General features: G+C 39.9%; 1 protein-coding gene across 13 annotated transcripts in view; it reads left to right on the top strand.

Moving 5' to 3' along the window:
• TENM4 (teneurin transmembrane protein 4) overlaps positions 1–16457 on the top strand; it is a 1544468-nt gene that overhangs the window by 1192091 nt on the left and 335920 nt on the right. For all 13 annotated transcript variants that reach the window (XM_050333746.1, XM_050333747.1, XM_050333753.1 and 10 more), the window contains 2 exons: positions 6233–6521; positions 10971–11240. In XM_050333746.1, the coding sequence (XP_050189703.1) occupies positions 6299–6521; positions 10971–11240 (493 nt within the window). In that variant the 5' untranslated portion in view covers positions 6233–6298. The remainder of the gene's footprint in view (positions 1–6232; positions 6522–10970; positions 11241–16457) is intronic.

Below are 16457 nucleotides of genomic sequence, written 5' to 3'. Positions count from 1 at the left end.
GCCTTTGCCAAAAATGTGTTGTACCTGTACCTTAATTTATTTTCTACAAAAACCTTGTGGGATTTGAACCTCTGTTATAAATCTGAAGCTTAAAAGTTTAATAAAAAACACAGGAGTCCTTTATGTTATAGAAGAACTTCCCAGAAACATGGTAAATGGCACCACACTGTTTAAGTCATGGTCATGTATTTATTAAAATCAGATCATTGCTGACTCTGATCACTGGGCAATACAAACTTGATTTGAATCACCCCTGAGTACATGCCTAAGCATTTGCTGAATGCATCATAACATTTATCACTACATTTATGCCAGCTTTGTGCTTTAGACCAGGTGTGGAATGGAAGGCAATATCACAGACAATTCTGGACAAATGAAAATGATCAAATAAGACTTCCCAGATTCAACATTTTGTGTAAAGAAGACCAGGTTTTGTCAAGATCAGTCTGGATGTGGCTCCGAGCAACGTGAACTAGTGGGAGGTGTCCCTGCCTATGGCAGAGGGCATGGAACTAGATAATCCTTAAGGTCCCTTCCAACACAAGACTTTCTATGATTCTATGAAATTAGAATATGGAGCCTCCAACCAGTCAGTTGCATCCTCATTGAAGTGCAGTGGGACTGTCACAGTGGACTGTGCAGTGGGACTGTCACAGTGGACTGCATTCTTTCAAATAGGATGTAAAACACCAGGTGATGACCTAACTTGGTGTAGGATATTAAAAATCACAGACACAAAGTCATTTTATCATCTGAACTCACAACATCTTTGGTTGCACCTTAGAATCCTGAGTTTAATTTCCCAAATAACATTGCTAGTCTGGCCCCAGTATCTGTTGGTACCTTCAAGATTATTATACAGAGAGGTGAAAATGTGTTTCTCTTTTGACTCTGAGTGGGGTTTTCATCATTCACCATGGGATTTCACTGGTCAGACACAACTGCAATTGTACATGCTCCACAGTCCTTCAGACTGAAGGACACTATCCAAACATGAAAGGGAATCTTGTTAATAATACCTGAGGTTCATGCTGCTCTTCTCCGACAAAGATTTCAGATGTGCATTGGTTAAGATTTTTTTAATTAAGTATTCTACTGTGCTTATGTGACTTGGTTCTCTAAAAAGCCCAGGGCTCAGTATCAGATTCAGCCTGGGAGATCAAGAGTCTGCTCTCAGTTGTGTTGCTTTCTTCTTGTACCACCTTAAGCAGTTCACATCATCTTTCCATGGCTCATCTCTTCCTCTATAAAGTGAAGGAAACAATACTTGCTCACTACTTACCAACATTAGTTCCTAGTTAATGTTTTGATTTGTGGAGCTCGAAGGATGGAAAATAAAACTCACCTACCTCTCAGTATTCTATGGCTTGCTCATTCTACAAAGGGCAGCAGCAATAAAAAATAAAGAAAAATATTACCCTAAGCAATGACATGAGAAAATCTATTTTAACAAGACAAAAAGCAGGTCCTACCAAGTAAGATGAAGCTATTTTTGCATAGACAGTCTTTCAGAGGAAAACAGATGTGTATGGGAAGTCACTTTGCTTCTTCCAGTACAAAGGTGGAGGGTGGAATCAACCCACCAGGATTCATGCTCACGTTTTCATGGAGTCAAGATATTTCACTCTTCCAGTTTTCTCATCACCCTGTTACCGTAACTATATGGGAAACACATAAAGCTATCTCTACTATATAAACCCTCACATTCTGACAGAAAATTGGATGATACGACATGCTGCCTTCTAGAACAGGCGCTGTCTATCACCTTGCTGCTAATCTCTGTGATTAGTGACCTGCAATGTGAGTCAGCTATCAAAGACCACCTGTCCTTTTTGCTGTAAGCGCCTCCTAGCATATCGCTTTGTGGTGTCACACTCTCTTGTCTGGTTTTTGATTGATGCAAGTTTGTCTTTTGAGCAGTGACTCAGAAAATAAATCATCCCCCTTGCCATTCATTGAGTGCGATTCTGCAGCACAAAGCCGGTGTGGTTAATCAAAGCTCCAAAGAGCAACAAAAAGCAACAGAACTGAGAATAAGGAGGATAGATATAAAGGATAAAACATCATAAAAAGGATTATTTGGGAGCCAACCAAAGCAAAAGCAGAACACAAAGAGCTGCAAATAAGCCTTGCGTTTGCTGCACTACCACACGAGAACCAGAAAGATGATTTTTTTGTTCCATTCCTTGACATATATGCAAGGATGTGAAAGGAGTCCCACACCTCTGAAAATTGCAACTTTTTCAGAGTCTGATTTTACATGTGAGTAACCCTTTCCAGGTAAGTGGGATTTTTCTGAGTAGAGTAAGTAAAGCTTGAAGGATGTTTCTGTTGTGAACTGTACCCCAGTTGTTACAGGACAAGAAAGCCCTTTCCAAATAGAAACGGTTCAGAGCAGGAGGGTTTTGTGCTTCTGTGGAGGGAAAAGGAGCAAAGGGATCAAAAGGAACATTATTAGAAGCCTTGCTTTCTTACATCCGGTCCAGCAAGTTTATGGAAGCTTTTAAAATTATGAGCAGCAATCATGAGTGAAACACGGAAAGAAACTGGTGGTTGAGTATGTAACTGAGACGAGTGTGATTCTTTGTATTCGTCGTGGGCCAGAGAAGCCAGGAAAAATGTGAGGTGTTGATGGCACAGATGAAATTGTAGCAGAAGTGAGATCTAGACACAAGAAGTAGCAGATAAAAAAATAATAATCTGTCACAGAAACATTATGAGGCAAATTCCCTGACAACACAACTCCACTGAAAGTAAGGTATCTAAACCATCTGGGAATTGGGCCATAAAACTCAGATGACAAGAACTGCATGTCCGTGGAGAGGTGCTGGAAATTTACTTAAGTCAGTTAAATGCAACAGTTTCTTCTTAAAAAAAAAAAATTAAAAAACCCAAAACAAAACAAAAACCCCAAAACAAACAAACACCCCCCCCCAAAAACAAAACAAAAGAAAATAAAACAAAATCAAAAAACCAAAACCAAAAACATAACCAAAACCACTTAATTATGTTTTTGGGAGGTGACCTTTCTAGTTGGAAAGTCACGCCAAGTGGTGAGGGACAGAGAAATAAAAAGTTGAGAAGAGCTAAATTTATAAAGATATGAATGAACTGGGAATAGAAACAGTGTTACAGAGGAATGTGCATGTGGATGGTGCAGATTTACAGGGCTATGTTTGATGAACTGTAGGAGGAATTTCAGTTTTTCAGCACCTTTCTTTACAAAAAGAAAAGCCTTCATCTGGTGGGAATTCAGTCAATTTCCTCATGGTTTTTTGTCATTTCCTAAGTTGCAAGGTTACTAATGGTAATTACAGACCCTGTTTGTAGCTTGTGGCTCTAACTGTGCAGAAAGGTTATTTGGCACATGTGCCTCTCCCAGTAGAGGGGTTTTAAATGACTAGCCCTCAGTAGGAATTGCTACAATGCTCAGAAGCAGATAGAAGCCACCTTTCCTCATCTCTTTCTTATAGAGTAACTGCTTCTCGCTCACATTTTACTATCTCCATCCCCCATGACAATAAACCACAAGTTCAGTGTTCATTTTAACAGCTCTTACTACAGGGCTGTTGTGAAGGAGCCTGTTTTAAGGTGTTTTATTCAAAAGTATAACAAACGTGGTCCTTCCAAGGATTTCACACAAAAAAAGATGCTACAAAGCAGACAAACTGATTCAAAAGTACAAAAAAAGTCACAATTTTTCAAGACAAAAAGAACGCTTTTTTTTTTTTTTTTTTTTTAAGGGAAGAAGACAGTGCACTGAAAAGCAATTAGATGCTCTATTTCTTTTAGATCTCTCCAGTGTGAAAGCACCAATATATTTGATTCAATGCAAAAAAATATCTACCATGTTTGGTAGATCTCTTGCGTGCTACTACTGGTCCTTAGCATAACACAATTTCCTTCACTAGAACTTCTACATTCAGGCCTTACTTTTTGCATATTTGGTTGCAAAACATTTAACATGTGTCAGTTTTGGCCGGTGAGTAATCCCATTTGCATTCACTGTGTTGAATTTACATGACTGAATTTAAGTCACAGAGTTCAGTGTGTTTAAAAACATATTAAAAAAATATTAAAAATATATTAAAACATAATCAAAGTGGTGCTCAGATCTCTGGGAATGATTTAAGTAAAGCTCAGTTATAAGACACTCCTTTTCCCCTCATCCTCCCATCAGTGTTTGATAGTTCCTGTGCATTTTGCTGACAACTAGAAAGTGTGAACTTGGTCTGCCACCATCAGTGGAATAGACTGGAAGAAAATGAAGTGCATTTTTATATATATATATATATAGTAGTGTCTTAGTATCCAGGAGAGAATCCGGCAGGAACTGTACAAGGTGTTAGAATTGGGGTCTGCCATTGAAAAGTTCGTTTTGGAGGTTAAAGGGACTAAAACCCAGTTAGCAGTTTTAGCAAAACCAGAATTGCAGAAATAGGAGTGTGTTATGTTTTATCCCCATGAGTCCTCCTTTGCTTTGCCCAGCTGCAAGCATATCTCTCTTCAGCTCCAGTATTTTTTTAGTTGTGCTTGTATCAGACACTTGGGCAAGTAAGGGATTACTAATATAATGTTGTCTTCAGGCTTCAGCCTTAGTATTATGGTTTGTCAGTTTTCAGAACCTGTGCCAGGAGTCTTCCATCCTTCACACACTCATGGTTTTGAAACCCACAAATGCCACATTACACCTTTAAACCAATCTGCAAAGCTCACAGCACGTCCATCCTCAGCTACTGCACCATAGCTGTGTGAGGGCAGGTGTAGATTAGATATTAGAAAGACACTCTTTACTGTGAGGGTGGTGAGGCACTAGCACAGGTTGTTCAGAGAAGCCATGGCTGCCCCATCCCAGGAAGTGTTCAAGGCCGGGTTGAATGGGTCTTAGAGCAACCTGGTCTAGTGGAAGGTGTCCCAGCCTGTGTCAGGGGTGCTGGAGCTAGATGATCTTGAAGGACCCTTCCAACCCAAACCCTTCTAGGATTCTATGATTCTCTGAAATCCGGGGCACAACACCTGAAACAGGTCTGTGGTCTGAGTCATGGAGGAGTAAGATTTCATTAGTACATTCAGGCTTTAGACTTTCAAGAGAGAAATGACACAGGACTGTGATTCAGTCCTTGCCATATGTATTTCCTATGAAAAAGACCAAGAACTGATAGGTGCTTTCTGAACCTCTCCCTTTATGTTTTTAAATGCTGCTGGTAGAGAACAGTATTCTGGGGTGGCATTTAGAGACTCGACTTCTGTTCCTTAGCAGTCAGGAGAACTCAGTTTCTGAGAAGCTCAGCTCATAATTACTGATTTTCAATGTTTGGTTTGTGGATTTTATATTTTTTTTCCTCATAAACCAATTTAGATATTAAAAAACATATTTTACTACCTTGATGCAAGTAATTGACTTTTTTTTTCTGTTGCATTTAATAACCTTGAAGTGAAAATACCATTTATTAATTATTTTGAAAAATGTACTTTTAAGGTGTTTTATTTCTGTTATCTATTTTCTCTGTGTGCAGATATGTATGCTTGCATAGCATTGCTTATATATACATTAGTTTTCCAACAGGCACAAATTCCAGGCCATGTTTGAAGCAGGGCACTATCATTTATTTACACTTTCTCAGCTCTGCTTAAGTTCTAATATATTTCCAGCTGAGTAAAGATGAACCCTCTGAATAGGAAGACATTTTTGTCCATTTTCCATCCGTATCTCAGCCCTTCATTCTTCTTTTCTCCCTCCCCCTTCCCAGTTTTCTTTTTACACTGTCTCAGTCTTTTGTTCATCCCTTCTAACCTCACAATCTAACAAAACACTTTTAAAACCACAGGACAGCATTTTTCCAAATTCCTCTGGACACCCAAATAGAGACATTTCAACATTACCTGATTTCCAAGAGATTAGGGGACTGATGAATACATGCCTCCTAGAGGAGTCTGAATCACTTCCCATGGAAAAAAAGACACAAAATATCACAATCAGTTTCAAATTCCCAAGTGTGTTCCCAGTTCAGACAGATGCAGGTTGCTGCATGTATGTGTCCTGTTAGCGGTGGCAATTATTAAATGAGTCACGCATAATTGAAACTTTCTTTTTATTGGTAATTGTTCTAAGAGGGCTTTCCTGTGATCCGTTGAGTAACATCTCTTTTCTTCAATGCAAGAATGTATAAAGAAGGCAAATTAGTCATTAAGTGCCCAAAGGCATGAATTTCTTTTATTCTTTTTTCTTCAGGTTATTCCAATCTGACCACCACACAGACGTCACTATTTTAATGTTGAATACTCAGATAAGGGTGCCATGGATGTAAAAGAGAGGAAACCGTATCGGTCTCTGACTCGGCGCCGCGACACTGAGCGTCGCTACACGAGCTCTTCGGCTGAGAGCGAGGACAGCAAGGTACCCCAGAAGTCCTACAGCTCCAGCGAGACCCTGAAGGCTTATGATCAAGATTCCAGGTTGACCTACAGCAATCGGGTCAAAGACATGGTGCACCAGGAGGCCGATGAATTCTGCCGAGCAGGTGGGTACTTTTCAGCAGATGGAGCTGTAAGCAGCATGAGGGAATCAGCTGAGAGCTGGGGCTGGGTGGGAGGCTACCTTTGAAGGACTCTGAAAGCAAGATAGAGAGATTCAAAGAGAGCAGCAAGGATCATCTTCATTGTATTGCACAGACACTGAGTGCAGACCAGTGTCCTTAACTGGCATACCCATATCCCATGGTCATTTGCAGTTACTAAGACACATTTTCTGTGTCTTAGTCTTTCTGCCTCCAACAGCACTTTGCCACTTCCCACCATGAGACTAGACCCCCCATGCACGTGCTGTACAGTACTGACATGGTGTGGAAAGCTCTTGCCTGCTCAGGAGAACTTTTGCTATGTCCTGTGCCTGTTCTGTCATGAAGGAAGTCAACAAGGAGGCTGAGGCAGAAGACAGTGAGAGGAGAGTGCCACTGTCCACAGTGTCCATCTTATCTACAGCAAAACTAAAGAAGCCTGGAAGAAGGAAGGCAACTGAGCTCTAGATGGGATGAACCACCCCTGGCATTGTACATGGCCTGCAGGCTTTAGGTTTGACCTGGGGACATGCTCCAATATTAGAGGAGTAAGGAACCCCTTTTAGGACTTACAGGAACCTGTTAAGTGCATCTGGGTCACAGCCTCTGTGAAGATGGGAGTTTCAGGGGTCACCATGGGCACCACAGTTCTAATAGAGGTTCCAGATATTCTCTTTTTTTTTTGCTATCTAAAGTCAGTGCAGTTACATTTTCACTGTTGCTGTTGCCTATTTCAGGTAGATTTCTGGCCCCTGCTATGTCATCTTCATTTTTCTGTAGAGGCACAAGTGTTGTAGTTCAGAAGCCAAGCAGGACTTCACATAAATTATTTTTAGAAGTCTATCAAGAAAAGAAAAAATGGAAAAGTGAGTCAAATGGAGTAGGCAGCATTCCAAAAAATTAACATAAACTAGCCAACCCAGAGTGCTCTGAACACATCCTCTGCAATTTGAAGGAGCTGATTGCCCAAAGGGAATGCATATAGTTGCACTCTTTTAACTTGGGGGCTGCTTAATTTCAATCCTTAAACATCATGCACTTGTGGTTTTGGTGGAAGACACGTCTTCAAGGCACGCACAAGCAAAATGATTTGTAGAAGTATCTTTGTGTACATGGCTTTGGTGTTTGTATTTCAGGATAGCTACAACATGCAATAATCAACAAAAGGGCCAATAGGTGTTGTAAATAGTACTGCAACATCATAAAAGCACTTTCCCTCTTAGCAACACTGAAGTATTTCATCCTCTCTCAGGAATCTGCGATGTTATAAAGAAAAGGAAACTTGAGGTCATCGAGTTTGCTCACTTCATACAATATATTCACCATGCAGGATAGATTTGAATTAGTCCAGGTCAGCGGTTTTCAACTTGAGGGTCTGTGAGGCCATGCAGGTCCACAGACTTCTCCTAAGAAGCCCACAAAAGGTTACTTTTCTTGAAAAGGGAGCATAAATTTAATAGACACAAATTCATACAAATTCATAGGAAAATTTTGGAGTGTACAGAGAAATAGTAACAATGACTGGTCAAAGTGTCTGAAATTAATTGAGAAGTTAAGATTAACCACAACCGGGCATCAGTTCTATTTCTGATATAACACCCAGAGATTTTTCAGTTTCAAGCTTTTTCCTAGTTTATCCTGAGAATCCCTAAACTGCCCTGATGATTAACAATAACCCCAGACTTTCTGTGCCACATTTTCCACTGGCAGTAAGCCATGAATGGACCTCACTTTTTGATGCTGCTTGGCCTCCTGCCAACTGAAACCAAGCCTTATTAGCCTCCTCAACATCAACAAGGCAAAGTGAATTTCTCTCATGCATTGGTTTGGAAGGCAAAGGAGGGAAACATTTCAAATAGACCAAATAAATTCAGTAAATAAACAAGTCAGCATTTAAATGGTTTTAGCTAGAGTGAGTGCCAGCAAATGTGCAAGTCAGCACAGGAGAAAATAGACCAGATCTGAATTAAAAAGTCTCAGATATTTATTATCTTCCCCTTATTGACTTGAGTTCTTCCAGCTTAAAAGGCACCAGTGAGTATAGAATATGAAAATCAATGCATCTGCTGCTGTTTATTGCAAATAAATTTGATTTTCAGTTAATTGTAGCAGTCATTTTTCATAATTTATGAGCTGCTGTTACTGGATAGCATCAGTCATGCTTCATGTTGATGTGCCTGATGATGCTGAGTGTGGCTTGTTTCATGGGAAGGTAGAACTCTCAGTCAGTGACTCAAACACACAAACAAAACCAAAGGATGTTTTCCAGTCCTCTGAAAAGGATGGTTTAAAAATTATCCCAGCCTTGCCCATAGGTCAAAACTGGAAGAGAAGAGCAAGGTCTCTGTGGTGATACTGCTTCCTTGTGTTTACAACTTTGGTCAAGTTATTTGCTACCTCATGCAATGAAGTCATAGAGGACACGCTCACAAGCCACTTTGCAATCAAGTTAAATGGATTACTTTGCCACAAGCTTGCATGATGCTTCCCAAGCAAAGCCCAAGGGTTGGACAGAGGTGTGAGCCCTAAGCCACCTTTTCTGTCCACTCTGTCTGAAAGCTTTAATCTTGTTTGGTCAATTAAAAAGGTGTGAAGTTCATGAATGCTTTATGAACTTTGAGTTGTCGGCTGCAGATCCGTGACCAGCTGAACCAGAGTTACTACCTCCTGCCATCAAACAGTTCCTTCTCTGAGCTTTGCATGAAAATGTTGCCCAGTCTCATTATTTACCTTGTGTTCAAGTATCTGCTCTTTGTTCACTGAGAGCTGCAAAGTCAACTGAATGAAAAAATGTAGTAAAATATCATCTAGTTTAGGCCAACTGTCTTCTGATACGTGTGCTCTAATACAAGAGACCTTCCCTAAGCAGTAGGATTCAAGGACAAGCCCAGGGTGTTTCTACATGTGCGAAACCGTACTCTGGGAAAGTAGAAATCTGATTATTTCTGTTGGATACACATTTTCCACTATATGCTATTTAACATTAACAATTGGAAATGTGAGGACAACCCCATGATTGTGGGGTCTTGAGAAAGGACAAAATGATAATTCAGTTTTGGATACAACATTGAGATGCAGACTCCATGAACTGATTTCAATAATGAGTAGGTAAGAACTTCGGTGTTCACAGGTAGGTTTGTACCTGAACTTTCCTGGGGATTGTTGATTCAGATTTATCTTGTTGAGATATGTCTGAGCTGCAAACACTGCTCAGTTCCTTCATCCATCCAAAGCACAGCATAACAGAAGCAGGGGTGCATTGAGCTGTATAATGCACTGTATGGCTAAAGGCACTTGTGGGCAGCCAAAACCTTTTCAAGACATTTAGGGTTGAAAAAATAAATGCATGCATTAATAAATAAATGTGGATTAAGATCCCCAGCCTCCTTGTGCAACTTTCCAAACAAAGTGTGCTAATATTTGAAGCCTCATTCACATCAATTCAGTTGGATTTTGAAGCTCTGCAGGTAACCAGTCATGAAGTCAAGAGTCACTTTTCAGGTTGTATTTTTAGTCAGCTAAACAATTGCATCTATTTGCAGCCAAATAACCTCTGCTGTGACTGTATCAGAATGAATAGCTAAACTGAGTCAAGGTGTGAGTGGTCAGCAAGGGGAAAGTGAAATCGCCGGAGGAAATTTAAATCCCCAGTATGTAATTTCAGGGATTTCAATGAGCAGAACTCACTCAAATTGCCTATTGTAGTGAAGTTGCCAGGTGTACGGTAGGACTTTTGATCATTGCACGCCTCATTTTGCTTTTCTCCCAAGAAGATTACTTTTTGCCTCTCCTAAAGAGGTCCACCATTTCTACATCCGTCTTTGCTTTCAAGTTTGATGATTTCATTTAACATGCTCTGAGATTTTGTCAGGTTCCCAAAGCAGGAATCCAGCTGCTTTTTGGTCTTGGCATATGAGAAAGGAGGTTGTTGTGAGGTGAGGGCCAGTCTCATCTCCCAAGTAACAGGCAATAGCACAACAGGAATTGGCCTGAAGTGACACCAGGCAAGACTGAGATTGGATATTAGGAAAAATGTCTTCACTCAGAAGGTGGTCAAGGATTGCAACAGGTTGCCTACAAAAGTAGTAGAATCATTGTCTCTGGAAATGTTAAATAAAAGTGTAGATGTGGTGCTTTGAGACTGGTGTAGTGTCGGACTTGGAAGTGCTGGGTAATGATTGGACTTGATAATCTTAAAACATCTTTTCTAACCTTAATAACTGTATGATTCTATGATCACTTGGTCTCAGACTGAGCAAGACCACAGAAGCGGGGACTCTTTGGTGTGATGTCAGGACTCGCAAGCTGCTGTGCCCCACAGGAAGACAGAGGATGAACGTTTCTGCCATTGACTTGTGCTAGATGGAACTCTGCCCTAATAACGAATAACCAAACCCATGTGTCTTCTCACAGGAGCCAACTTCTCTTTGCGAGAACTGGGTCTTGAAGATGTGACACCCACACATGGAACTTTGTACCGGACCGATATCGGGCTGCCTCACTGTGGCTACTCCATCAGCGCCGGATCGGATGCCGACACAGAGGCAGATGTGGTCATGTCACCTGAGCACCCAGTGAGGCTCTGGGGACGCAACACCAAGTCCGGACGCAGTTCCTGCTTGTCAAGTCGGGCCAACTCCAACCTCACCCTCACTGACACAGAGCATGAGAATACTGAAACTGGTAAGTGGTGACAGCAAATGCGGTGTCAGCCTTGAGCTCTAACAGGAATAATTCTTCTTACTACTCCACCTTAATCCTTCTTAGGTTTTGTGTTGGTGGTTTTTTATCAGACTCGATAAAAACACTCTTTTAACAACCCCATGTCATGGCCTTTTGTACTGTCCTACAGAGTGTTTGTTAATGAACTACTGCAGAAGCTCCTACTTATTTATCACAGTGACAGAGATCATTAAGCAGCTGTAATACTCTCCCTACTTTTTGCAGCAACCAAAAAGCATTTAAATCTCCCCTCCCCTCGCTAATGCTACTCTTATCTTTGCTACAGATTTTTGGGGCAGATAATTTCCTTCTTTTGCTTTCTGGTTCCTTGACAGGAGCCATTTTATTTATGTAAATGGGCTGACTGCTCTCTGAAGGAAAACAACAGCAAAATATTTTTAGAAGCCTTTTTCTTTGTGCAAAATAAAAGCTGAAGGTCACTGATTTTTTTTATCTCTGTAACTGGCTGTGGGGATTCCTGCATGCGTTTTGTAGGTCTGTGAACATTTTGGTCAGCACTTCTGCCAAGCAGTGTAGGAAGGAGAGAGGATTTTGATTCAATTGCAACTTGACCCAGTAGTTCATCCAGCCCTATATGCCTTTGCACCTTTAATTCAATTATAGTACAGTCTCCTTCTTAATATAGCTGCTGCATACAAGTCATCAGGCGCTTGAGCTCGGCACAGAAAGCTGATGTGAAATGACTGTATCGCTTGTTCTTTTCATGCTTTTTGCCACAGTATTATAGTGACAAATGATGATAAGTTTTCCTCTGGAAGCCATGACATGGTGAGACATATACCACCCACATGATTTTATGTTTAACTCCAACAAAATTACAGTAGAAGCTTATTAAGTTTCTACTCAGAGATAATGATGTATTAGGCAGAGTTCAAAGATAAATGGCCTTCTGTTTAAAGACTGTACAGATGAATCTTTTTAAATTATCTTTACCATATTTTTTAAGTTTCTTAGTGTAATATCTTACAGGCAGGCACATAGTGCTAGGTTATATTGTCTTCCTTCTGATCCTTGTGTTTTGATGAAAAATCAGAGGGATCATCAGGGTCAATTAGAGTTTTGCATACTCACTAGAAAACAGCCAAAAGCTTGAGCTTCTATTCCATTCTTCTCTATCCAAAGCTCTCTCTTGTGCTTTCCATAGTGATGTGTGAGCAGCTGTGTCCCATACATTTTTCTTTCTATGCCTACTCAGAAAAACAAAATACAGAATTTTAGTTTTGAGGTTAGGGTTTTTTTGGTCTTAAGAGACAAGAATTGCATTATCTGCTGGAGTCTTTTTCACTAGTTTCTGTAATGCTATCTCTACATTTGCAAATGCAGCTTTGTACCTACAGATCACTTACAAATGAAATTCTATTAGCAACAACACATTAGCAACTTCACATGCCTTTGAAAGGCTTTTCTGAAAGCAATCACAGAGGCAGTAATACTCGCGTCAGGAAAGAGACAACCTTGAACTCCTCTTCCCTTAAATTTAGTGACACACTAACCAGTCATTGAACCATCATTTCGTACCAATTTGAAAAAGGGAAATATGGAAGGTGGAGAACATACAGTGCCGTACAAATGTGGAATAAGTTTCTTTGGGACATAGGCATTTGCAGTCTTAGGTGTTGGGTGTTTTGGATGAGAAAAGCTATATCATACCCAAAAATACAAAATCTATACAGCACAAATAAAATCTAGATCACTATGGTATCCAGTATGTAATTGTATTGTTAATATTGACAAAAAAGACATGATGGGACTTGAGGGAAAATATTACAATCCAAACTGTGCTGCTGATGAGCTTCATCTGATGTTTAGAGTTCCCTGGGAATATGTCATGGACATGAGCCAGGTTCAGGTCAGAAAAACTTGTGCGGAACATATTATTTCAATATAGGGATTGAGGTTGAATGGGTAGTATAAAATGTATCCAAACAAAGGTTGCAAGGGAGGAAGAATAGAAGGATTAAGGAAAAGTCTTAACTGTACACAAAATTTGAGTGTTTTCTTAGTGTAATTGCTTAACGCTGATAAAGGTGTGAGAACCCTTTGTGCACAAAACACTCACAGCCTGAGACCTGCTGCTGGAGCAAATGAAGCTTGAGATCCTCTCAGAAGCTTTATCTGGCAAACAAAGAGGTTGCTCTGTGTTTCCTTCCTCTGCACATAAGCACTGTTACTCAGGGCTGCTAGCTATCACACAGGCTATTTTGAGAAAATCCAGATTTATAGGAGAAGTGTTTGCAAGAAGACATGAAATTTTGCTAATGGCAACGTAAAATAACATAATGCTATGACTCAGTTTACAGGATACCTTTATGAGTCAATATTAATTGTTGACAGTATTGATAGAAGTTATAGCCTTTAGCTGAAGTCAATATGGACTTTATGAAGTCCATCAATAGAAGATTTTTATGGGGCCCATTAAACAAACTTTCCCAATGAAGGTCAACATCAGCAATTTTTGTCCTGTTCATTATTTATCCAAAATAAATAATCAGAATTTACTTCTGATGTTTGTAAATCCAAAGCTGTCAAAGCACAATTCTACCAAGACATTTGTTGTGTTCTTAGAAAAGGGGAGATGTGCCTCCCTTGAAAAGCTGGTTTGTTTTTATTTCAGAAATGGTGATGTCTTGAAAGAACAGATATGCTGCACAGAAAGTGCAGTCATAATCCACCCCTCTGTCTTTAAGGAAACCTATGAGGTGCTCTGGTTCCATGGTATATTGCAGTCCATAAATCCCTTGCACAAGCAGCTGGCATAGAAAGTCATGTGCAGCTTCACATAAGTTGTTCCCAGCTTTCATAGAATCCCAGAATGGTTTGGTTTGGAAGCAGCCTTAAGGATCATCTAGTTCCAACCCCTTGCCATGAGCAGGGACGCCTTCCACTAAAAGGCTAAATGTTGCCAGGAGTCTGAATGCTTATTTTAGATTAAGAGTTTGTTTTCACTGAAGAGTTGAGTTATATCTCTGGCATCACCCTGAGCTCAGATCCTGCACACCTAATCAGCCACAACAGCTTCCCTTCCAGTGGGCAGTGCATTTAGCTCGACCTGGATAGTCACTTTGCAGAGTGAGGGAAAAGAGGGGACAGCTCAAATTGCTGCACCTTGTCTGGTGATAATGCAATAATTCTGTGCTGCTGATGTAGCAGGCACTTTATATAGCTCAAGGGTTTTTCTGCAGCATGACCATCTAGGCCGAGTAACTGTAACTGTGAACTCCCATTAACAGTTCAGACACAAGCATGGAGGGCAGTTTGGTTCCTGGAAGTCTAGCAATGATGTTAGGAGAACCTCTTTCCTATACTATTTTGCACTATTTCTCAGCAAGACTGATTCAAGGAAAAGAAGTTCCTGAAGTGGCCATTTGGAATGAAGCCTGGACTTTACTGGTGCTACCTTAGGTAACCCTGAACAGTCTTTGTACTGAGCCAGAAATTATTTACTATAGAGAAGAGCACAATGAAGAAGAACAAGATAATAGTTTTCCAGAAATTGACTTGTTTTGCAGTAATTTAGTCACATACTAGGAAAAAAATATATTTCTAATCACAAGGATTTAGTCATAAAAATACAGTATCACAGGATAATTTGTATTGGAAGGCACTGCTGAAGGTCTCCGGTCCATCTCTGGTTTTAAAGCAGGGCTAACTTTGAGGTTAGATTGGGTCACTTTTGGGCCTTGATCAGTTACACTTTGAGTATCCACCAGGATGGAGAGGCCACAATCTTTATGTCCTGGTTCTGGTCCTGACCATGCTTGTTATGAACAACTCATCTCCTAAAAGCTAGTAGGGATTTCCACTGCCACAACTCATGTCCATTGCTCCCACTAAGTATCTCCAAGAACAGTCTGACTCCATCTTCTGAACATCATTCATACCTAAAATAGTTGAAAGGCAGCAGCTAGGTCTCCCTTTAGCAATGTCTTCTACTAGCTGAACAAAGCCACTTGGATCCTCCTCTCCTCATAAAAATTTTGTAGGCAGTTAGACGCTGGAGGAGATGGAGGAGTCTGAGGAACTCCAGTGCTAAAAGTTTTTAAGTGTAAACTAGACAAATAGTCTAGTTTACTGGCTGAGAATTATCTAGACTATTATCAAATCTAGATAATTCTCAGCTCCAGAATTTCATCAGCTTTTTCCAAATATTTTCTCTTCAGAGCTGTTTTACAACAGCTAAGAACTTTGGGCAAACAATGTTTTCCTTGTTCCCTTTGGTGATTGAGAGCTCATCTCCTACTGTTATCTATATTTTCTACCAGAGGCCTTGCAAGGTTCTCCTAAATAGCTCTGACCCTCTGCAGAGGAAGGACTTTTACTCACTCTTCTTAACACTGACTTTCCTGTTTCCCAAATCGTGTTGACCCAAATCATTTGCCCAAAGTATAGTTCATTATATCAGCACAATTAGCAGTGCCAGAATTACTGTATAATCTCAGCATTACAAATAATTTGTTAATACCCCAGTTGATAATCCATGGTGACTTTTCTTTTTATTACCATGTTTTGCTGAGTAATTTCCTTTCAGGCCTCATACACTCTATTGTTAATATTGTTACCGTGGTTGCAACATCATCTCTTTTTTTTCTCCTTTGAATTAAGCAGTGCGTGATAAAGTACTTCCAGTAAATGAGTGTGTGCTTCAGACATGCTTCTTCTGCAAAGTGTGTAGGCAAAAAGGTGATACTCAGACTCTAAAGTATTTAGAAAAGAGATTTAACAAAACAAAAACAAAAAAAAAAAAAAAAAAAAAAAAAAAAAAAACCCACCAAAACACACACAACCCAAAATTTTTCACAATAAGTAATGATAAAAAATGTTCTGTGAACTATACTTTATTAAGTTTCCCTTATGGCTTTTAATAGAGGAAGACAAGAATAAATTAGAATTACCCAGTTAAGATCAGGCATCTGCTGGCTGTCATCTTTCACTTGCCTCCTATCAGTTTTAACCTTAATATTAACAAGATGTCTCAACCTGAAATAAAAATTTACCAGAATCCTGACTACTAAAGATCTATTGCAGAAGTTAGTGAAGAACTACAAAAAGGAGTAGTACATTTAGAAGGTAATTTTCACTAATACCCTTCCTTGTTTCAGCTTCTCAAAACTCTTACACTGCTCCTTTCCAGGTAGGATTTGCAAAAATTTCCGCATT

Source organism: Myiozetetes cayanensis, unplaced genomic scaffold (assembly GCF_022539395.1).
Source record: "Myiozetetes cayanensis isolate MyiCay16 unplaced genomic scaffold, myiCay2020 scf5-8, whole genome shotgun sequence".
In the NCBI taxonomy this organism is placed as follows: Eukaryota; Metazoa; Chordata; class Aves; order Passeriformes; family Tyrannidae; genus Myiozetetes; species Myiozetetes cayanensis.
Note: the sequence above shows the minus strand (reverse complement) of the source record. Positions and strands in the feature narration are given on the sequence as shown.